General features: G+C 39.6%; 2 protein-coding genes across 2 annotated transcripts; both read left to right on the forward strand.

The window, feature by feature from the left end:
- Positions 1–12: 12 nt before the first annotated feature.
- Positions 13–23,266, forward strand: LOC101737156 (centrosomal protein of 131 kDa). The gene is made up of 16 exons (XM_038012527.2): positions 13–370; positions 729–840; positions 1,166–3,263; positions 5,194–5,283; positions 6,531–6,660; positions 7,317–7,424; positions 8,066–8,224; positions 8,999–9,043; positions 9,386–9,591; positions 16,447–16,583; positions 17,421–17,509; positions 19,138–19,349; positions 20,317–20,429; positions 20,983–21,041; positions 22,063–22,205; positions 23,070–23,266. The coding sequence occupies exons 1-16, from the start codon at positions 236–238 to the stop codon at positions 23,203–23,205; spliced, it is 3,972 nt and encodes a 1,323-aa protein (XP_037868455.1). The 5' UTR covers positions 13–235; the 3' UTR covers positions 23,206–23,266.
- Positions 13,191–16,272, forward strand: LOC134199295 (uncharacterized). Its single transcript, XM_062669868.1, has 3 exons — positions 13,191–14,261; positions 14,401–14,659; positions 14,965–16,272. Exons 1-3 carry the CDS (start codon positions 14,070–14,072, stop codon positions 15,201–15,203), a joined length of 690 nt encoding a protein of 229 aa, XP_062525852.1. The 5' UTR covers positions 13,191–14,069; the 3' UTR covers positions 15,204–16,272.
- Positions 23,267–23,972: the final 706 nt, after the last annotated feature.

Raw genomic sequence — 23,972 nt, forward strand, 5'->3', positions numbered from 1 at the left:
TGAAAAGTTTCTTTTGTGATTTTTACACATACGGTACTTATGTAGTCGTGTTACGGATGCCTTTCGCAACAAAACAGACTGACATATTACGAGTACCTTAATAATAGGGCGCCGTTGCCTAGCAACACAATAAAAATGTCAACAAAACTAAACGCTTCGCTAACAGACTGACGTTTGATTCCGTTTGATCAATATTACCAAATCATTAACTATATTATGGTGTTATGTTCGTGAAATGTCTAAAGAAAACGCGAACCTGCGTTTGTTGGGGTCCCCTGTGAATTTAACATATCGTAGTAAGAGGAAAGACGATAGGAAGAACATAAGAAACAGACCACGATCGGCGCTACAGAATTCCTGTATTAGTCCGGTACGGTTTTAAATTAATAAGCTTCATTAAATGAATGAAAATGATTCGATTAAAATTAATATACGATGTTAACTAAACTTGCGTAAATAAAAGCTTTTTTTATTATTCCCTTTTCTGCTGCTATTGCCCACAATATCGAGTTATAATGCCTAGAAGCCAATAGGCAATTTTGTCAAGGTAGTATATCTTACAGAAAAAAAACTTATTAGTTACTTAATTTTAAATTTTATCTTCTAAAGTACATATAGCGCCATCTATCGATAGAGTTAAAAATTAACGCTGCATCATCCACCTACCTACCTACTTGACTAAAAGGAACTGCTACATACATGTAAATATTTATTTATTATTGTTGCAGGAACATCAAGAAAGATTTAGGAGACCGTTCTCCGCGGACGCGAAAGGGCGAGCTCCTTCCACTAGAAGTTTCTTCAAGACATTCAGTGCGGAATTACTGCAATCATATAACAGTAATTTATCATTTTATTTTTAACAATGTTTGCCTACGTTTGCCGCTAGGGGTGCTGTTCCAACTGCATGATATAAATTTGAGTTAACTTTTACTCTATCGAGAACGTTAAAAATCTTGCACTAAGCACATAGGTTTAGTTGAAGAGGCGACAACTAGCCTATTGCCTCGTACACCTGTTCTCTCTGATCTTAGTACCTGGGATAGACGGATGTTGTACATTCGCGTATTAACTTAGCTACCCACATTTTGTCATTTCTATTTAAAATCATGAATTGTTGAGAATTGTATTTTGTCTCGAAATTTCTAATTCTTGATTATTTCAGATTCAATAACGCCAATAAAAATTGTAGCACCAACGCTCGATTTATTGACGAATGGAAGTGCACGCGAGAAGCAAAACGTAAGAAAGGATCGAGAAATTTGCAGCAATGCTTCTGATTACGGTTCGGAAGACACGTTCATAAGTCTCGGAACTAAAATAAAAGCGAGAGCGCAATTGAGCCCCAAATCCAAAGTAACGAACCCTAAAAACCTGCTAAAGTACAGGAATATTGCTAAGAAAGCTAGTAAAATGGACAGTCCGATTAACGAAGAAAATAGTAGATCAGAATATTCAATGGAAGTGAAGATAACTGAGAGAACACCGTCTCCGGAGAAGAACAAGAATATGTACCGCGACAGAAGTCTCTCTCCTCCTAAGACTAGGTCTTACGAATCTTATTTCATTCCTTTAGACGGAGGAAGAAAAGAAAACGAAGATATTGTCGGAAGGGTTTCTTTCAGCTCGAACGTACAGTCTGAAGTTGCAGATGCGATTGATTCGTATTCTCGTCGTCTGAATTTAACGAAACAACAGTTGTCATTGGTAGAGGAAGAATGCACACAGGATTTGGATACTCTTCCATCGCATAATCTATCAAGTCTATCGCCTGAAAATTCTCTCGAAGATGCTAGAGGTCACGATCATATTGATAGGGCAAGGGGCGATGACTTGATGGATGAAATTCAAGGAAACGAATACAACGAAGCATCAGCAATGCTTGTGAGTGAACCTAGAACTTATACGAGCTTTTACGACGATATCAGTAATGGCGCTTATAAAAATAAACTTTCGAGTACCATTCACACCGACTCGTCGTCCAAGGATTCAGGATATCCGGACAGCGCAATCAATGATGATAAATGTTATCGTCAAAATTATTCGCTGCCAACAACGACCTTACACGAAAAGGCTATTACTCAAGAAAAGTTAGAAGATCAACCAAAAAGCCTTGATAGTACGTCATCATCCGGCAACGGGAAGGTTTATCATAATACACTTTCATTGGATAAGAGGAGACAATGGACAGAACCATTAAACCACAGCCGATTGCTGTACAAAGATTTCTTTTTGCAAAAAGAAGGACATGTTGCCTTGCCTCCACAAAATTCGCCAAATAAAGATAAAGTGATTAACGATTCTAACACTAAAAACATGGAAGATGCAAAAGATAACGAGTTCGAAAACGAGAACGAGTTAGAATATCCTACGTATCTTCTAAACAGTACTACAAAAGCTTACACTTCAAAAGTAATAGAGGATTACAGACGAGAACTGCAAGCTATAAATAATTTACATGAATTGACAATTAAAGATATTAAATGCGATGCTATATCCCCTACTCCTTTGAATATTGACAAGATGTTTGAAGATAACAGTAACATTGGTGACAGAAAAAGAGAAAACACAAGTTATTCAGAAGTGCAGACGATTTATTCCCCGGCTAAGACTAGAAACGATTTAGATATGAGGAAACGAGATATTTCAAAAATATCTACGAAAGAATTGATTCAAAATTACTTTAAAGTTAAAGATGGAGATATTAAAGAAAACGCGTCAAAAGTTTTGAAAAAGAAAGTTACTAACCTGAGATCTAAAGACGACAATTTAGGGTACAGACACGAATGGAATAATAAAACTAGATCCACTACAAACCAGAATATATCAGTTATAAGAAATCAAACACAAAAGAGTTTGCCTACTGCAAAGATTCCATCTAGTGCAAGAATTGAGGGGATAGAAAATGATAAAGACGTGGAATCTTGGATGTCTTTGTCGGCTCCTTCGCCAAGAATACTAGAAGTCGACAGGGAGGAAGTTCTTCCTGAAGAACCAATGAGATCTGAGCCTTTGATTAGTAACGAAAATAATATAGTAAATGAAAGAGTCGCTTCACCTAAAACAACTAGTCCAAGAGACAAGGATTCGTTCAAAGTGAAAGAACTGAATTCGAACTCAACTGTTTTAGATATATATTCAATGTTGAAAGAGATTGAGAACTGTGGTGATAATCCTGTAACGACTGCTTTGAGGAATCAAGACAATGAAAAGGCGAATAGCAATACAGAAGAAGAGACGCCACTACCAAAGGATAATTTCATGTGAGTTTCTCCATTTGAACAATATATATTTATAATGATAATTTATTTGCGTTATTCTTGCTTTGCTTAAACAACTAGACAGAGAGCAATCAAATCTATTCGTCACATGAATGTTTGCCCGACTATCGTCCAGCAGTTAAGGACGCTAAATATATATTTTTTTTTTTTTTTTTTTTTTTTTTTTTTTTTTTTTTTTTTTTTTTTTTTTTTTTTTTTTTTTTTTATTTTTTTTTTATTGCCCTTGTAGGCAGACGAGCACACGGCCCACCTGATGGTGAGTGGTTACCGTTGCCCATGGACTTCAGCAATGCCAGGGGCAGAGCCAAGCCGCTGCCTACCGCTTAATACTCTCCACAAGCCTCGTTTGAAGAAGGACATGTCATAGCGCTCGGGAAACACCGTGGAGGGGAGCTCATTCCATAGCCGGATGGTACGTGGCAAAAAAGATCTCTGGAAACGCACTGTGGATGACCGCAGTGGCTCCAGGTAGTACGGATGAACTCTACTCCGATGGCGGGCGGTGCGATGGTAAAAACGAGATGCCGGTATCATCTCGAACAATTCCTCAGAGCACTCCCCATGGAACATACGGTATAAAATACAGAGAGAACCGAAGTCCCTCCGCAGACCCAGAGGTTCCAAACGATCCGTGAGACTGGGATTATCGACAATCCGAACGGCCCTCCTCTGTATGGAGTCAAATGGAAGAAGCTGGTATTTGGGAGCCCCGGCCCAGAGATGGGAGCAGTACTCCACGCGAGGCCGGACTTGTGCTTTATAAAGCAGAAGCCTTTGTCCAGGCGTGAAGTACCGCTTCGCTCTGTTGAGGACTCCCAGCATTTTGGACGCCAACTTGGCTTTGCCTTCCAAATGACTCCGAAACTGGACATCGCTCGAAATGTCGACCCCAAGTATCCCAATACTCTCGGAAGGTTGCAGGGATACTCCTTGGAATTGCGGCGCCATGACAAAGGGGTCCTTCTTCGCAGTGAACGCGCAAACTTGTGTCTTTAACGGGTTGAATTGAACCAAGTTCAATTCACCCCATTTGGAGACTCGCCCCAGAGAGTTCTCCACTGGGCTGGGGAGAATACTGGGCTCTTCGCCACCACAAGCAATTACCCTACAAACCAGAACGCGTGACTGCTTCGCGGTGGAAATCAATGGCACACCGGTGCGGGCCAGTAAATGCTGGTTAACGATTGCAATACCCTGGTATAATATTTAGAGTTCAGTGCTGCCCAGTCTCTATTGAATTCCTTGCTCGCCTTTTACACCACCCACAAGAAGAGATAGGGTGGTACTGTTTTAGCCTGAGTCCTAAATAAACCCTTATTTACTATCTGAATCGCTTCCCCGGATCGTATGCTTAATTAACACTTGGAATGCTTTTTAGTTTAGATTTGAACTGTCATAACGTTTATATTTTCTTTTTTTTAAGGGATTTCATGACCTGGTAACTAAAACCTTTAAGTCATGTCTTATTTATATTCAAATTTTTATGAAAAATGATATTATAGAGTGAAATGAAATGAAATCTAATGAAATGATATGGGATGAAATATAATCTCAGTAAAATGGTGGTCATTTACTCAAATTTTTTCAGTGGATTTTTTAGAGGATCCTGAGAAATTACGTCCAGCGGCTTTATTTCATTTTCCCACATTTGTGCACTTTTACAGATATTAAACAGTTAATAAACCACCGTTATTACACATTTAAACCTGAAGAAACACTGAATGGACAAAATAAAACAAATTACACAACTTCACTCCTCGCGTTCCCGCCAAAAAGTCTTGTATTTTCTTCCGGCGAATTTCATATTGCTATATAAGTACAGGAAATCATGTATCAGAAGGCACGACACAGTCAAATTATTCTTCGATTAACCTTAATGTAGTAGTGTACTTGATCTATTTGTTTATTCCAGGGAAATATTTCAGTTTCTGGAGAAGGTTGAACAGAGTGCGAACGATGCGTTATCGGTCGTGACAAGCAGCGCGCCACAAACTGTTCCCAAGTAAGAGCACACAAAGAAACATTCATAATTAAATAGAAGATACCCTACACGTTTGAAATTCCGGGAACAGCTCGTCTATAATAATATTATAAATCTATACTAATATTATAAAGAGGAAAGATTTGTTTGTTTGTTTGTATTGAACAGGTTCCGAAACTACAGAACCGATTTGAAAAATTCTTTCACTGTTTGGAAGCTACACTATTCCCGGCGACATAGGATGTAATCTTTTTTGAAAAAAATTAGGGATACTTACTAAAACTCCAATAATGTAATCCAAGGTATAAAAAAATTACCTAAAACATTCTTTACATCGCGTGCCCTGCGAAAACTATTGATGATAGAATAAAATAATGTGCTACGACTTACAAAGTCGTAGCACATTATTATTTACAAAAAGTATCGCGACAGCATATGTCTAACTATTTTAGTTATGCCGCAATAAGTGTTCTTTTATTTAAAAAATAAAAAAAACGTCAAATATCATTGAAATTATTGTTGACCCGAGCGGAGCCGGAGCGGGCCGTTAGTTGTTTTTTTTTTATTGCTTAGATGGGTGGACGAGCTCACAACCCACCTGGTGTTAAGTGGTTACTAGAGCCCATAGACATCGACAACGTAAATGCGCCACCTACCTTGAGATATAAGTTCTAAGGTCTCAGTATAGTTACAACGGCTGCCCCACCCTTCAAACCGAAACGCATTACTGCTTTACGGCAGAAATAGGCAGGACGGTGGTACCCACCCGCGCGGACTCACAAGAGGTCCTACCACCAGTAATTACGCAAATTATAATTTTACGGGTTTGATTTTTATTACATGATGTTATTCCTTCACCGTGGAAGTCAATCGTGAACATTTGTTGAGTACGTATTTCATTAGAAAAATTGGTACCCGCCTGAGATTCGAACATCGGTGCATCGCTCAACACGAGTGCGCCGGACGTCTTATCCGTTAGGCCACGACGATTTTACAGTTAATAAAACTACTGATTGTAACAGTGATAGTAGGACATCTTGTGAGTCCGCACGGGTATTTACCACCATCCTGCCTCTTTGTGCCGTGAATCAGTAACACGTTTCGATTTGAAGGGTGGGGCAGCCGTTGTACTGTAAAAACTAAGACCTTAGAACTCATGTCTCAAGGTGGGTGGTGGCATTATGTTGTAGATGTCTATGGGCTCCGGTGACCACTTGCCAGGCTGACCGTGGGCTCGTCCACCCGTCTTAGTAATCGTTATATTGTAGGTTGGAGTCCCTGCTAAAACTGTCACAAACAGAACTCGCGCAAAGACTGGTGACATCTTCTCTGCAGTTGGAAGAGAGATCCTGCTGCATCGCCCTGCTGCAGGAGAGTTTGGCCAATCACAAGGAACAGGTGCTGTATATAGATTAGTGAAAATACACCCCTTTTCAGCGCGACTCACGGAATATTAAACACAAATACATTTTAGGTATTGCAGTGTTTACACCATAGATTTCACAATAAAAAATTAATATAGACAAGACATTAACAAGATTGTTGTCTTACAATTGATTTTTTTGGTGTGTTATATGGTTACCAAAGTGCATAGACTCCTCAAGGCACCATTGCATCTTTGGGACCGAACCGTAAGACTGCTCCGCGGCAGAAATAGTCAAAACGGCCATACCTATGTACCCGTGCCTCACAATACCGCCCTAGTACTACCACCAGTAATTACTCACAAATTTTAGGATATGATTCCCACATCCGGGTCGTAGCTTAGTGTTCGGTGAATAAAAGACTCTCTACATTAGAGATGTCAAACAATAACAAATCTTCAGCACCAATTGAAACCGAATAATATATAGAATAAACCGGTTTTATTGTAGGTATCAGTTTGGAAAAAATAAAAAGGATAAAAGTGATTTCAAAAAATTATATGTAAATCATAGTGTTAAATCATAATTTTTGGTACATAAGATAGAATTGATTCAGGGCTGACAGCAGTGCTCTGTAACCTGTGTCTGTGTGCGAAAGTTTGTATCTCATTATTCTTGGTATTATTTCAGATGATACAGAAAGTGAGCAATTTGGAGAAGCAATCGATCAGAAATATTAACAAAGTGAAGCAGGAATGCGAGGACACCATTAAAAGACACCAGAACTTCATTGACCAGGTAACACGACTGGCATATTTCATTATTATTTTTTCCTATTTATGCTGGTGACATAGAGGGCTACGCCAGCGTCATCGAGCGAGTAGGTGAACCCACGGGGCTCTAACCTAAAGACGATGTTAACACTAGCCCTAGCAAGAGCATGGCTTCGCTGAATCTACCACTGGAACAGAAACGTGACCGAGAAGTTCCGGCGAGAAACTCAGTGGACCACATTTCATAAGCTTCTTGTTCGGACTTACTGTTAAGGTGATTCTCACGTACATTTGTGAATCAAAATGACGAACAGCAGGTAAATTTTGAAAAACCATTCTGACGCCGTAACAAGAGAGTCCATGGGTCTAGATGGACTGCGAGCTCATTCACCCGTCTCTGCAATAAAGTATATCGACGTTTGAAAGGCAAACGTGACTAAGCGACAATAACTGCTTTGTACATCAATGATAGGCAATAAGCATATTCGATGCGCAAAAAATATATATTTCTAGGTCTATTAAAATCATTTCAATCCTACAGCTAGATTCGTTAAAATAGAATTTTTTTCAGGTATTTCAACTATAGTCTACTGTAAAGTTCACGCATTGTCGCTTAGTCACGTTTGCCTTTCAAGCGTTGATATGTAAAACAAATAATTGTTTCAGTTGATAAATGACAAGAAAACCTTGAACCACCGCATCGAGCAGCTCGTGGACGAGCGTCGCTCGGCGGAGGAGCGGTGGAAGCGAGCTGCACAGACCCTCGAGGAGCGGTACAAGCTGGAGCTGAGGAACCAGCACGACAAGATGGCGGCGGCGCAACAGGTCACTCGGGACTTACTTATAAAAGGAAAGGTTTTCGAGGAGAAAGGAAAGGAGGAAGGAAAGAAAGCGGGCGTCAATAGCGAAGTTTCATTAATTGCTGTGGATGAGCGGATAATCACGTTATCGTAGTCCCAGGACATCGCAATATGAATGCCGCCATACATCCTGAACCACAAAGTACAAGTTTCAATTGTGTTGCACAATGAATGACCTACCCTTCAAACCGGATTGTGCTTACCCGTGCAGGCTTAAATACCTCCATCGTGTTTACCAACCCACCTCCACCAACAATGTTTTATCTGTTGAATCAAAATGTTAATAACAGCTTAAAAATCCTAGAAAATAAAGACAAATAGCTATAATGAAGTACATAAATAAGTTTACTTGTCAAACCCGACCCGCTTTGTTGGTCGATATTCGACCGCTCCCTACCTGAAGATTCCTGGAAAATTTCATTGAAATGCAGTCCGGTCCTTGTCGATATAGAATTGGGATCGGAGCGCATTAAATAAAATTAGTTCACTGTTGCACTTTTATTGTTCTCTTCCAAAATCTTCTCTCTCATTATAATTAAAAATTGACCGACACTTTTTTTACGCCTTGCTCATTCAAATCATCTTCGCTATTTTGCTTTTTTCTGTCACTTTTTTCCATTCTTACCGTGTTTCCATTCTTACTCACATCTTAAGGTTCCATTCCACACTCTTTTCATACGTTTTGTTCTTACCAATCCTACATAAATTTGTACATTAATGTACGTATTAATTTCCGTAGGTGGCGAGACAGCGCTGGGTCCGACAGAAAGCTGAGAAGATTAAGGTATTTCGAAAGCATGTTTTGGGGAATTTGGTTTGATTTGACAATTTTAACAACCATTCTGAGGATTTTGATCAATATAATATTATAGTTAATGGTGGTAGTGTGCATTCTGACTCCGAAATATAGGTCCCATTATTTCGTTTGTTCCTATAGCATAAACACCCGCGCTTGTTTGAAGAGTTTCTCTTTTGCGTCATATCCTATCGTAATTATTTTAAGACGCGGGCTAGTTTTTCTATTGATAGTCCACCGCCCCACTACTATACAGCACCACAAAATAGAGGAACTTTTACGTTTTTCATCTGTCACAACACAGCAAAAAAGCCCGTATGTGTTCCTTAGGAACTTACTGTCAAGGGCTTAGAAGGGGAACTCAGAGAAATGGCCGACCGACAGCAAAAAGAGGTGTCCGATCTGAAGATGTTTCACGCGGAGCAGATCGGTAGGAGTCAGGCGAAGCACGCACAAGAACTTGAGGAGTTGAGGAGATGTCTCGAGGAAGAAAAGGAGGCGGCGTTGCTCAGAGAGAGACAGCTGGCTAGTTCTAGGTAAGATTGAGTAATATTACATATCTAAATTAACAATTACGTTCAGATTATTGCGTGTCAGACATACTTCCGAAGACACCATGTGTCGAAATGAAATACGTACTTAACAAAATATGTTCACGATTGACTTTCATGGTGAAGGAATAACATCGTGTAATAAAAATGAAAACTGCAAAATTATAATTTGCGTAATTATTGGTGGTAGGACCTCTTGTGAGTCGGAACGGGTAGGTACCACAATCCTGCCTATTTTTGCCGTCAAGCAGTAATGCGTTTCGGTTTGAAAGGTATAAAGGGCAGCCGTTGTAACTATACTATATTGAGACCTTAGAACTCATATATCAAGGTGGGTGGCGGCATTACCGTTGTAGATGTCTATGGGCTCCGGTAAATACATACCGGGTGAGCTGTGAGCCCGTGCACCCTATTCAATAAAAAAAGTGTTAAATCGTGAATCGAAACTGCATTCTGAATTGAAGAGTTACTTCTATCTTATGTGTTTGTTTGAATACCTACTATCAGTGGCCAGAATGGTCCCGACTTCATTGAGTAGGTATGTAGGCAAGCTTACAGGGCTCAGTTTGAGAGACTTTGTTAACAATAGCCCTAGCAAGAGCCATGCTTAACTGAATCTAGCATGAAATCGGAAACGCGACCCACTGAGAAGATCCTGCGAGAAACATAGTGAGCTGTACGTGTGGGTTAAATAGCATACCGAACCATTCTTCGCATTCGACGAGAAGGGTCACGCTCATGTCTGAAAATCTGTAATGACATTCTCACTGGACGTTGACAATCATCCACATTGAGTTGGTTGCAATGGGCTTGGGTGGGAGTTGGTACATTGAAACTCTGATGTGAATCCCCCAAGGTAACTCAATAGCGCTACGATATTTCTTCCTTGGACGCCGGCGACAAATTTTTGACGCTCGGACTAAATTTTCACCACCACAGTGGACAAATTGCAATTTACCCACTGAAGTATGAAATCTATGGAAATGAAACGTCAACAAAAAATGCTTGCCACTGTGACGTCATCTGGCCGGGCGGTTTTAGTGCTGCCCAGAAGATTTTAATGTTATTAGGTTTTATCGATAAATGTTCTTGGCTCATTTTGTTTTAAATATTGTTGAGTATTAATTATTTGTAGAGTTTATACTTTAACAGGAAGTAAGTATATTGTTATGTGCAAAGATGATGTGATTTAGATGTGTAAAATCTAAGACAAGTAAACGATATGACGATTTTTAAAAGTTGCTACACTGATTTTATAAAGTTGTCGTTTGATAACTCAGTGACCGCAAAAGATAAACATATGGCGTAGTACAGTGCCATCTGCCCATTTCTAGCATGCTAAACGTTATCGTCGTTTCGTATGTTGCGGTCTCGCTCGCACTTGCGCATGTGTCGGAAAGGGATGAAAGCTTTACCCCCTGGCCACAGTCGAGAGCGGTGCGAATTGTGGCGCGTCGTGAGGCGCGGCAAGCGGGAGCGGCGATATAAAATATGTCTTTATTATTATTTTTGTACGTCTTAAGCGGGATAGCATAATAAAATACGAAATTTTATATAAGCAATCATATTAAATCGATATCAAACTCATTAAGTAATGTACAACCCAAAACAGACGGATGAACTGGCGACTGACGTGACAATGACATTTGGTGCGCTAAACATGGCGGATTTTCGGCCTCATTAGACATTTACCGTAAAATGGGGTGATTAGGGACCGAGAGGTGAATGGGGAAAAGACCAAGAAAATCTTTCGACGCTCAATACTAGTTTTTTAATCGTTGCAAAATTTTCAGTTTTTTTCTACCCGATGATATGTAGGAGACGTTAAATGTCCCTTAGAAATAAGGTGACACTCTACAAAACTTGCATACGCCCCGTCATGAACTATGCAGGTGTAGTGTTCGCTCACGCGGCCCGCATACACCTAAAATCATTTCAAATTATTCAATCCCGTTTTTGCAGGATAGCCGTCGGAGCCCCGTGGTTCGTCAGGAACGTCGACCTCCATGACGACCTGGACTTAGAGTCCATCAGTAAGTATCTTCAGTCGGCGTCCATGCGCCACTTCGATAAAGCGGCACGACACGAGAACCCTCTCATCGTGGCCGCCGGTAACTACATTCCCGATCCTGCGGACAGAATGGAAAGCAGTCGACGTCGCCCAAAACACGTCATCTCGGATCCTCCCGATCCACTAACGGTGCTTTTAGGTAATTCAAGCACCGGTCACCGTTCTCGTCGAACCCGTCGCTTGCGACGAAGGGCTCGACGAGTAAATTAACTCTCAGACACAGCCCACTGAGTTTCTCGCCGGATCTTCTCAGTGGGTCGCGTTTCCGATCCGGTGGTAGACTCTGCGAAGCACGGCTCTTGCTAGGGTTCGTGTTAGCAACATCGTCAGGTTGAGCCCCGTGAGCTCACCTACTAAAGTTAGGGTTACGCTGACATAGCCTCTCAAGGCTATCAGCTCAGGTAGGAAAAAAAAAAAAAAATTCAGTTTTTTGCAGTGTAATAGTAGAATGTTGAAAGTTCACAAAACAACTCTGAATATGCATGATAATAGCTGCTAACTTATAAAAAATCGAATTTCAAATTAACTTCTTGTGGTGGTAATTATTTTAGTGCCAGAAACTTTGCTCTCTTTTATTTATTTGATAATAATAGAAGAATGATTTATAAACGTTATTTAGTGTTTGAACCATCATATATATTAAAGGTAAGTCTCAGTTGTTATTGGCTTTAATGTATTTGATAAAATAAAAATACATGTAAAAATCTATTGTTTTTGGGGATATTGGGGACGTCTCAGGTATAAATAACAACGAAAAAAGGGTCAATTGGGATGAGCATAAGTGAAATGGAAACGACCTAAGTACAAATAGGTACAGGTTTGTAGGGTTGTTTATGTAGTTATAACAATATTTTTTAATATTGTTGGTAAGAATCTGGTTTATTCATGATGTTTTTGTTTAGAACTTTTATTCAAAATTATCAATGCAGTGTTATTTTATTGTTTGTCAAATATTTATGTTATCAGTTACGTTGTTTTCTATTTTTAGATATGCCTTGCGTGTACGTATCAAAGAGTGCAAATCGTTATAAGAGATAATATGATGCCTTAATATTAAAAACAGTAATAGAAGCCTATGAAATTAGGAATAAGTCTTTAGTTGAAATAGCTAAGCAATTTAACATAAGTAAGTCGGTTTGGCACAGACATGTACCTCAAGTACTTACTAAGAACGACGAAATATAAACCACTGATAAGAAAGCCCGCTCGTTCGAATTTAGGTGCTTACTCTCCCTTAAACAGAATCCTTTGGGACTACAATAATGACCACGGTAGCGCGGTCTCCGTCAATGTTCATTCGGAGTTGTCCGATTGCGCTGAATTAATTTTAAGTGATGAAATAGATGTTTGTTCTAATTCTCTCACAACTTACAGGAAAAATCTGTCGCGGATAATTTCCCAAGTAAATATAAATTAATCATAAGTAGTTAAATGTAATCAAGTTTTAGTTATATATTTTTTATTTTTGTTGTCAATGTACTGTCGATTGTCGATGGCATTTCATGCCATCTGCAATGTACTTTTGTCAGTTTTTCAATGTTTTTTATTGATGATCACTTTATTGGTGCAACTAAATAAATAAATTAATTATAACCAAGGAGTGCCAGCCCTAGCAAATTTCTCTATTAACACTAATTTCGTCCCCAATAACCGCAATTACGGGGTAAATAGGGATAGCACCTATTTTTGCTTTTTTTGCTTAAACTGGAATGCTAATTGCATAGCTTTAAATTAGTTAACAAAGATACCCCCAAGACTCAATCATTTTGATCCTGATATAGCATTTTAAACATCAACAACTACCTTAAAATTGTTCATCAAGTTGGAATTTGTCCATAATCACCCCGTTATACCGGTATATATTCATGTTTCATTTTATGTACGCACCGAAATACTGTTATATTGTTTTCCTGCGAGTTACAATGCTGAGTAAGAACGAGATCGATATATGTTTGTGTGTGCCTTCAAGATGGGTGCTATTTGTATAAGCAATCGTACAATAATACACCAGGTGGACTGTGACCTCGTCCACACATCTAAGCAATAAAAATAAATAAAAAAACTTGTAGAACAATATGTCGTGTCCCTACTATATAAGTCTATGGATATTCAGAAGTATCTATTAAATTAACAATATTTCATATTTCTGTAGAAAATAAAGGTTTTCATGCAATAAAATGAAATTTTAATTTTAATTTTCTATTTCGCGCTAAAATGCTGTTCAGTGTCATGGCCATAGGTTATACACTTAAGTCATGGCGTCTGTCAATACGTCACGGCTCAGTAAACTTCAGTATGTCATTTTATAGCAAACATTAAATGCTTGTTTATTAAATCAAGTTATTTTGCATAGATTATACACTTAATATATTCGTTATTTTGCTTATCAAATATGCATTCAAAAGTGTATAAGTGCTGCGTGGTCCCTCGGTGCACTAATACATCTATAAAAACCCCGAAAAAGTTATTTATTTACGTCCCAAATAACAAAACAATGAGATATAAATGGTTGACTCTTGCACGGCGAGATCCAACAGGTTTAAGTCTAAATTCTTCAATTTATTTCTGTGAAGATCATTTTGATGTAAGTTTGTACATATTTCGTAAATTCTACAGTGATGTGTGACCTAAAATTTCATAAGTTCAATATTTTCTGATATTATCGTTTATCTCTTGAATAACGAGTAATCTTTATTTCAATGAGTGCTTTATTCATTTTCCAGTTACCACATGATATGGACAATTATATGGAATATCATGTAATGGGTTCGGTGTCGCAGGTCCGCATGAAACCAGGCTGTATTCCCACAAAATTTGAATGCCAGATAGTTAAAAGAAAACGAACAGCTAATGCGAAAGAACGACCGTACAATGTCAAGAAATTAAGACGGGCACTAATTAAAGAATTTGAAATAAAATTGGAGAAGAAAAGCATTACTAAAAAACATTTAGAGCTTGGAGAACCTTCATCCAGCGGTTCAGGTAACTACTTATCTGTTTATATTTCAATATATTATAGATTAATTTCATTTATTATACTATTTACCATAATTTATCAATTCAGACAATAACCATTAAAATCTTTGTCTGTTATCATACATACCTAATATTTTAACCCGCTAAAGCATTTATTATGGAAAAAGTAAATTATAAAATATCTACTAAATACATTGTCAACTTTGTTTGATTCATTGTTTGTAAAAAAAGTGCAGATTGTATTTACGTAGGTATGTTCTTAAGTCCTGCATTTTATTTGTGTCTAATAATTTGCTATTTTTACTTTTTAGTTTTGCATGACAACATAGAAGAAGATTTACCAGAAAACTTTGCCTCGAGAACTACTGATAGGTCTATTCAAGTATTTATTACTCACAAGTTCAGAAGTAAAGCCGTTCAAACAGAAAATAAATTAATAAATCAGATGACATCACCCTTGAAACCTAATACCCATTCTGTTTTTTCATCACCATTTAAAGTTACAAGAGGCAATTTCACGTCGCCATGGACATTATGCCACATTAGATAAACCTTCAAGGCAAATATATCCCCCTGAAGATCTGATTTTTTTATCCATACCTGTGCTGATAACCTTGAGAGGCTATTTCAGCTTCACTCTAACATGTAGGTGAGCTCAAGGGGCTCAAACCGGAAGTGTTGCTAACACTGGCCCTAGCAAAAGCAGTGTTTCGCAGAATCTACTACCGGATCGGAAACGCGACCCACTGAGAAGATCCAGTGAGAAACTCAGTGGGCTGTGTCTATGGATTAATTCGCTCGTCGAGCTTGTGGTGCCTAAAAGCACTGTTAATGGATCGGGCAATCTGATAGTGATACTTCATTTACACCATCTGTAATGCACAGAGAATCATCACTATCAACAATATCTCTTTATTATTAATTATATCTATATGAGACTGCGGTGACATGATACAAGATGATAAAAACCAGGTGGCAACTAAAATTCTGGAATGTACCTTGGTTTAAATTACAAAGAGCCCGCGTTCTTACATTGGAGTTCCCAAAAGCTGTTATTACTTAATTGATTTAATAGAAAAACATACCAATATTCCTTCTAACATTATACTCATGTGTCTAAAGAAAATTAGATTAAATAACCCATTTAGAGAGCTTGCTGATGGCTTTTGTGGAAATGGTAAACTACGATTATAAAATGTATTTTAGCGACAGGTAAAGCGAAAACAATAGTTTTTTTTTATTACAATTGCAGTAATCGCGCGTAAGTTCAAACGAAACAAGATGACCCTTACTGAGACGTGACGTATAATTCGCTCTGATTGGTGTTTAAGCTATAATGGCTGATTGTTGTATTTTGTAGATTTATTTTAACAAATAAATCATAAATGTCGTCATTAATATAAGAATAAATACATTTTTCAAAATCCTTGAATCCTGTTTCATTAGATTTGTTAAATATTTTGGTGATACTTTACTACTGTCATCATGCCTATTATTAACCCCCTTGCTCTAAAGGCGAGTTACGCTCACCACATGATTTATCTAATTGCAAACAACAAAAAGAACTATAAGAACAGATGATCTCAAAAACATAAACAAGATAATAATAATCAAATAAAGTAACACAACTAGTTTACCCACATACCATCGAATTTCCGCACCAAACTAAAATATTGAGACCCACCAATCGATTGCAAAGGGTCAAAAACACAATGTTCGATAAAATTTTGGTCAGTTTAATTTAGAACCTTTCGTCCTTTCGTCAACTATATGGTTAATAAACTTGTCTGTAGATTAGAAAAGCAGATACTCGAAATAGAGTTGACGTACCAAGAACAAAGGACTCGTTTGGTCGCCGAGATAAGAGCGGAGAACGAGAGAATCGCCGCTGAACTTGCTGAAAAGGAAAAAGCTCAAAGAGATGAGATTGGTATGTTTATTTTTTAATGACTTTAGCACTGATGAGATATTCACTGCGTATGTACTGCTATTGGAACCAACCGATATCTCACCTTTTAAACTAACGCATGTTTCTTACTGGTGGTAGGACGTCTTGTGAGTCCGCACGGGTAGTTACCACTGCTCTGCCTATTTCAGCCGCGCAGCCTTTTTCTGTCTCTTTTAGTAACCTCGAGGGGTTATAATAGATTCCGATTCAGAGATTCAGAACGAAAAGGTGAGCACGCGGGCTCAAACCTGACGAATGCGCGCAGTAGTAATGCACATACCCGATCCTGTAGACCGAATGGTAAACAGTCGACGTCGCCCAAAACACGTCATTGCGGATCCTCCCAATCCATTAACGGTGCTTTTAGGTACCACAAGCACCGGTCACCGTCCGAGCGAATTAACCCATAGACACAGCCCACTGAATTTCTCGCCGGATCTTCTCAGTTTCCAATCCAGTAGTAGATTCTGCTAAGCACTGCTCTTGCTAGGGTCAGTGTTAGCAACACTCCGGCTTGAGCCCCGTGAGCTCACCTACACACGTTAGGGTGAAGCTGAAATAGCCTCTCAAGGCTACCAGCATAGGTATTTAAAAAAAGAGTAGTAATGCGTTTCGGTTTGAAGGGTGGGACAGCCGTTGTACTGTAAAAACTGGAAACTTAGAACTCATGTCTCAAGGTGGGTGGCGGCATTTACGTTATATATGTCTCTGGGCTCCAATATGTGGGCTGTCAGCTCATCAAACTATCGAAGCAAAAGAATATTGCTTCACGACAGAAACTGATAGACAGGTGGGTAAAACTTTTCTATGCTTACACAGAAAAATGGCGTCAGGCGGAGGAGAGAGCGTTAAAAGAGAAAAGATCGCAGCTGGAACACGAGATAGCTCTGGAAAAGGCGAAACTAGAGGTTCGATATTCGTATTTGACTAGCTTTATGTTTGTAGGTTCGTTTGTTTTTTTTCCTACCTAAGCTGATAGCCTTGAGAGGCTATTTCAGCGTAACCTTAACTAGTAGGTGAGCTCACGGGGCTCAAACCGGAGTGATGTTAACACTGACCCTAGCAAGAGCAGTGCTTCGCAGAATCTACCACCGGATCGGAAACGCGACCCACTGAGAAGATCCGGGAGGAAACTCAGTGGGCTGTCTCTGTGGGTTAATTCGCTCGCCGAGCTCTTCGTCGCAAGCGACGGGTTCGACGAGAACGGTGACCGGTGCTTGTGGTGCCTAAAAGCACCGTTAATGGATCGGGAGGATCCGTAATGACGTGTGATTCGTTTAAGTGGACTACACCTTACATTGCTTGACCAGCTATGAGCGATGCCTCCAATGAACACTACTCTAACTAAAAATTTTGAAATTTTCGTTTTTCACGGAAATCGCTTCACTATGTTAAAAGTATTACAATTAATCATTACTGATGGGGTTCGAAGCAAGAGTAAATCAGGTAATTACACAAAAAAACCATAAATATATCTGCAATAATAAAGATTTTATCAACTTTTATTTAAACGCTCCTCCTGTAAATCTACGAATTTGGAACTAGCGTAGTGTTCATTGGAGGCATCGAGATGTACTTTAGCTTAGGTTCTCGCCTCGGGTTTCAAACTGTTCACATACCAAATTTTGTCAAATTCGATACAGTGGTTTGAGCGTAAAAACGTAACACATAATCATTTTCGTATTCAAATACCTATTGTTTGCCATGTAACTTCTAACATCTAATAGTTTAAAAGTAAATTCCGTTAACCTTAAAATTAAATTAACTAATTTTTAAACAACCCATCTTAATGAAATAAAACCCATGCTCTTCTCCAAATTAATATCTTTGGACCTTTGAAAATAACGTAAAAGTGAAGAAATTAACATGTAGTTCCGCGATCAACGAAACAAACAGACAGAAAATTATTCCTTACTTGTTGACCCGGCAGACTTCGTAGTGCCTCAATCAATAATGTATAACATAAACTTAAAACAAACAAAAGGAATCCGTCCGACGGGGGACACATCAAAGGAAAAACAAAATTGTTATTTTTATTTAATTCCGGGCATTTTCATATTTTTTCACCTTTTAAACCTTCTCTGGACTTCCACGAATAATTCAAGACCAAGATTAGCCAAATCGGTTCAGCCGTTCTTGACTTTTAGCGAGACTAACGAACAGCAATTCATTTTTATATTATTCCTTATAAGAATCGTTGTTATTAATATTCTATGTACTATAAAATATTCTTCACTTCAATGTACAGACACACCCGTTCCTACTATTTTATTATACGTGTTGATGATTTAAAATGTAATCTTTCTTATTCGACCATAAATTTGAACATACATGAACCGCAATTACATAAGGCTACTTATGTAATTGCGGTAATATGTAATGTAATTCGGTAGGCAGCGGCTTGCGGTACGCAGCGGCTTGGCTCTGCCCTTGGCATTGCTGAAGTCCATGGGCGACGGTAACCACTCACCAACAGGTGGGCCGTATGCTTGTCCGCCTACAAGGGCAATAAAAAAATTGCACTTACATTTTTCAGGAACAATTGAAACAGAAACAAGAAGATTTGGAAAAGAGATTTGAGGAGCACAAAAAGGAGTTCGAAGCGGAACAGCAAGTGTTGTTAAAGAAGAAAGTGACGGAAATAGCCGCACAACATAAGCAAGAGCGAGACAGAGAAATTGAAAAAGCCATTGAAAGTATGGAAGCGGAAGCTCAAACGGGCAGGAAGGAACTACAGGAAGCTTTAAGGTAAGCTGAGCATACACTCGGCAGGCAGTAGCTTCGCTGTACCCTTGGGATTGCTGATGTCCATGAGCGACGGTAGATACTCACCATCGGGTGGGCTGCATGCTCATGTGCTCGCAAATGGCAAAAAAATCTACACGATGAATTGCTAATTTAAACTTCTTACGGTATTTGATAAATATGATCCTTTGGAAAATACGTCTGAAGATAGGTAACCGTGCTCACAGTCGTGAACCGGCTGTCGGAGTCCATGGACATCAATAACGTAAATGTCGCCACTCACCCCGACACCTTCCTCGTTTATTTCTATTGATTGTATGTCTTTCTTTCTTCTACATTTCAAACCGTAACCCATGATTGCTTCGTAGTATAATATAGTACTCGGAGAACGCTGCTGTCCAGTTTCCGGCGAGTCCCTCGGTCGGCTCCCACGTCTCCCCCGAGAGGAGACGAAGGTGTTGATCTAAGCCACTTGTATATTGTTGCAACAATTTAGATGCACACGTCGAGTGTAAATGTCACTCAAGAATTCCTCATTTAACGAGAACGCGAGAACAGCGGTTTGCGCAATTTCTTGACTGAAGGGTTTTCGGGGTTTTTTTTTCCTACCTAAGCTGAGAGCCTTGAGAGGCTATTTCAGCGTAATCTTAACTAGTAGGTGAGCTCACGGGGCTCAAACCTAACGACGTTGCTAATACGAACCCTAGCAAGAGCCGTGCTTCGCAGAATCTACCACCGGATCGGAAACGCGACCCACTGATAAGATCCAGCGAGAAACTCAGTGGGCTGTGTCTGAGGGTTAATTTACTTGCCGAGCCCTTCGTCGCAAGCGACAGGTTCGACGTGAACGATGACCGGTTCTTGAGGTACCTAAAAGCACCGTTAGTGGATCAGGAGGATCCGAAATGACTTTTTGTGGGAAGTATTGTATTTGTACCAATCTCAGCGTAGTTCAATAATGGAAGTGCAGGAGGAACAAGGAGCAGTTCGAGTTGGAGCTGAAGGAGTTGGCCGAGACGGAGCAGGCGACGCTGCGTCGCTACCAGGACGCGCAGGCCAGGGTGCGACAAACTGAAGACCGATGTGAGTGGATTATATACTGTACTAGCTGTACCCGTCCGCTTCGCTGGGTATTTAAAATTAACATTATTATTTCGCACTCCCAGAAAGAGTCTCATCATTGACGCCCCCGCAACTGGTGTAGGAAGTCCAACACTCATATAAATATTAGCCTATCCATTAAGTACATGTATTTTCTACACGGATACCATATTTCAAGTCAATCAGATGCATGGTTCAGTAGTTATAACGGAACATCCGTAAAAAGCACTGTAGATTTATATATTAGTCCTCAAGCACCGGTCATCGTTCCCGCTTGCGACGAAGGGCTCGGCAAGCAAATTAACCCACAGACACAGCCTACTGAGTTTCTCGCCGGATCTTCTCAGTGGGTCGCGTTTCCGATCCGGTGGTAGATTCTGCAAAGCACTGCTCTTGCTAGGGCCAGTGCTAGCAACGTCCCTGGTTAGAGCCCCGTGAGCTCACCTACTCGCTCGGTTACGCTAGCATGACCCCCTACGTTACCAGCATAGGAAGGAAAAAAAACTACAATGTCATGATTATTGTGTTTGTTTAGGTGCCGAATTGGAAGTCAGTATTTCACAATTGGAAACGAGAAATAGGATAATGACAGAAGTGAGTATTATAGTCAATTTGTTAATGATTCAAATGAAAGTATTGGATACGTTTGATTTGATGCGTGCAAAAGTCGTCGCGGGTTTTTTTTTTGGTTTTTTTTCTGGTGGTCCAGAAGCCTTTCCAGTTTCACTAGTACAGGTGGGCGAGCAAAGGCTCAGCCAGGAGGGACGGGATTTGCTGCCCGGGAGGAGAGCTAACAACTCAAGAACAATCTACCCGTCGTCGCGGTCTGAAGGATAAGACTTCGAGTGCATTCGTATCGAGCGATGCGTCTGTGCCGGTGTTCGAATCCCGCTGGCAAATACTAGTTTTTTTTAACATAATACGTACTTAAGCCATGTTTACAAAGGACTTCGGAATAACCAGTGTCTTGTTTGTATTCAATTCAAAGTTTGAAGACTATTATAGCCGTTATACTATACAATTGTGATATATTACCCGTGTTTGAAGGTGAGTGGTAGCATTTATATTGCGATATCAATGGGTATCGGTAATCGTTTAACACCTCTATCACCCGTTTATGTATTTAAAAATATTACAAATAGGTAGAAAGAACTAAGCGTTTTGAGATAGCTGTCGTTGTGATTTCTTGAGAAGCACAAAATAAGCGGGTGTATTGTGATATCATACTCATTCGTCACATATGACGTCAGTTCTATATACTGTTACGACCTGGGGTTCGGGATAAATAAAACTTCCACCGAAGTACACATTTAAACTCTATTTAACAATTAAAACACTTAACGAGCACTTTAAAATTCGTCGTCTTCCGTTATTTGATAATAGATGGCGTTGTACTTCTCGAGCGTTCTCGGTGTTACTAGTTCTTTTGATATTCGTTTCTGATATTCGACCAGAGATGGCGTAATAATACTATCGCAATAATTATAACGTACGTGAACTTTTTGGTGTTAACTCTGAAAAAGGTTTTTTTTTTTTTTTTTTTCGTAATAATGTGTAATTTTAATTAGTTTTTATAGTATTTCTAAATTAAATATACGTTTGTACGTATTTATAGAAAAACAATCAATTGGAAGCGAGGGCTGAGGAAGTGAGAGAGAACTGTGAGAAGGTGTGGCAGGCGAAAGTGGACGCATTGAACAAAAATTTAGAAGACATGAAAAGGATCCACGAGGAACAAATGCAACAGCTGTATGCAAAGTGAGTTCATATTAGTTGGCTGTGTAGGGTCAGCCTAGAGTGGAAAACCACTGGAGTTTGATCTATCGTGACCTCCTGCTTGACAGAAATTCAAAGGTTTATTTACTTTGGTTTAGAACAGCTAACAGCCTCGTCCCAATGAGCATTCCGGCTGTGGAATGTCGCTGGTTTCGTCTCGCCCAGCTTCTTCAGCCCCAACTCGAGCTGATCTTTGTTTTTCCTGCACTTCTATTATTGAACTACGCTGAAATTGACTTAATTCACGTTGCTCATGATAAAGAATAGCCAAACAACTTTTGATGTCTATGTATATGGCTTATGTGTATATATCTTAGCACAGCACGTCATTTCGGATCCTCCCGATCCACTAACGGTGCTTTTAGGGACCTCAAGCACCGGTCATCATTCTCGTCGAAACCGTCGCCCGCGACGAAGGCTTCGACAAGTAAATTAACCCACCCCATTGTATTTTCTACACGGATACCATATTTCAAGTCAATCAGATGCATGGTTCAGTAGTTATAACGGAACATCCGTAAAAAGCACTGTAGATTTATATATTAGTCCTCAAGCACCGGTCATCGTTCCCGCTTGCGACGAAGGGCTCGGCAAGCAAATTAACCCACAGACACAGCCCACTGAGTTTCTCGCCGGATCTTCACAGTGGGTCGCGTTTCCGATCCGGTGGTAGATTCTGCGAAGCACGGCTCTTGCTAGGGTTCATGTTAGCATCGTCGTCAGGTTTGAGCCCCGTGAGCTCACCTACTAGTTAAGGTTGCGCTGAAATAATCTCTCAAGGCTATCAGCTTAGGCAAAAAAAAAATTGCACAGATTTGAAAGTGAAAATTGTTTTCTTATTATTAGGGTGAAAGTGGCAGTGGCAAGAAAGGATTCCGCTATACAGGCCCTGAATCGAGAGAACGGGAAATATCAGGAGAAGATAACGATATTAGAACAGAAGTTGCAGCAACAGCGGAAGGACTTCCTCAAACAGAAATGAACTTGACATAGTAGTGTTTAGGGAATTTAATAAATAAAGCAATGATAAAGTTATGCAAAATGTTTTTTATTTTTGTTTTTATTTTATTGCCCTTGTAGACAGACGAGCATACGGTCCACCTGGTGGTGAGTGGTTACCGTTGCCCATGGACTTCAGCAATGCCAGGGGCAGAGCCAAGCCGCTGCCTACCGCTTGTTTGGATCAGTGAAGAGTTTACGGTACACCTGGTGTTGAGCGGTTATCGGAGCTGTCTAATGTGAACGCATTACTGCTTCGCGGCAAAAATAGGCAAGCTGATAGTAACTATCCGTGTGGGCTCTCAAGACGCCCTACCAGTAAAAGCAAATTTAGATTATCCTTAAGAGTGCGTGCCGGTTTTGGTTAATAGGGAATTTTTAGAAGTGAAATTTCTTTAAACGCCTTGAGAGTAAAATTTAACTCGCGACAGATTCGTTACGGCTAGAGAGAAAAGATACAATTTAGGAAGAGTTAGAGTGAGAAAATAGATAGAGCGTCTCGCGTACCACTCGACCGTGGAAAGAGGGAAAGGACAAAGCGAGCTAGGTTAGGCTAGCGTATGCCCTATTCAATCATATTATATACGATTTGAAAAAAATCGTCGAAATATTCAATCACATACGATTTGAAAAAATATTGAATCAAAATTAATAAGATTTATTCTAGCATGAGGGCGGCGCGATAAACAGGACCTAGGGAGGCATCAAGCTTACATTCCTAACTGCCAGAGGGTTTATGTACATAAAAAT

This window comes from Bombyx mori, chromosome 8, assembly GCF_030269925.1.
Source record: "Bombyx mori chromosome 8, ASM3026992v2".
In the NCBI taxonomy this organism is placed as follows: Eukaryota; Metazoa; Arthropoda; class Insecta; order Lepidoptera; family Bombycidae; genus Bombyx; species Bombyx mori.

Excerpts from the sequence above, each read along its gene's own strand:
- LOC101737156 (XM_038012527.2), top strand. The coding sequence starts at position 236 with ATGTCTAAAGAAAACGCGAACCTGCGTTTGTTGGGGTCCCCTGTGAAT. Across the intron at positions 841-1,165 it reads ATTACTGCAATCATATAACA|ATTCAATAACGCCAATAAAA; the intron begins GTAATTTATCAT and ends TGATTATTTCAG. Across the intron at positions 7,425-8,065 it reads ACCAGAACTTCATTGACCAG|TTGATAAATGACAAGAAAAC; the intron begins GTAACACGACTG and ends TAATTGTTTCAG.
- LOC134199295 (XM_062669868.1), top strand. The coding sequence starts at position 14,070 with ATGCATTCAAAAGTGTATAAGTGCTGCGTGGTCCCTCGGTGCACTAAT. Across the intron at positions 14,262-14,400 it reads TCTGTGAAGATCATTTTGAT|TTACCACATGATATGGACAA; the intron begins GTAAGTTTGTAC and ends TTCATTTTCCAG. Across the intron at positions 14,660-14,964 it reads ACCTTCATCCAGCGGTTCAG|TTTTGCATGACAACATAGAA; the intron begins GTAACTACTTAT and ends TTTACTTTTTAG.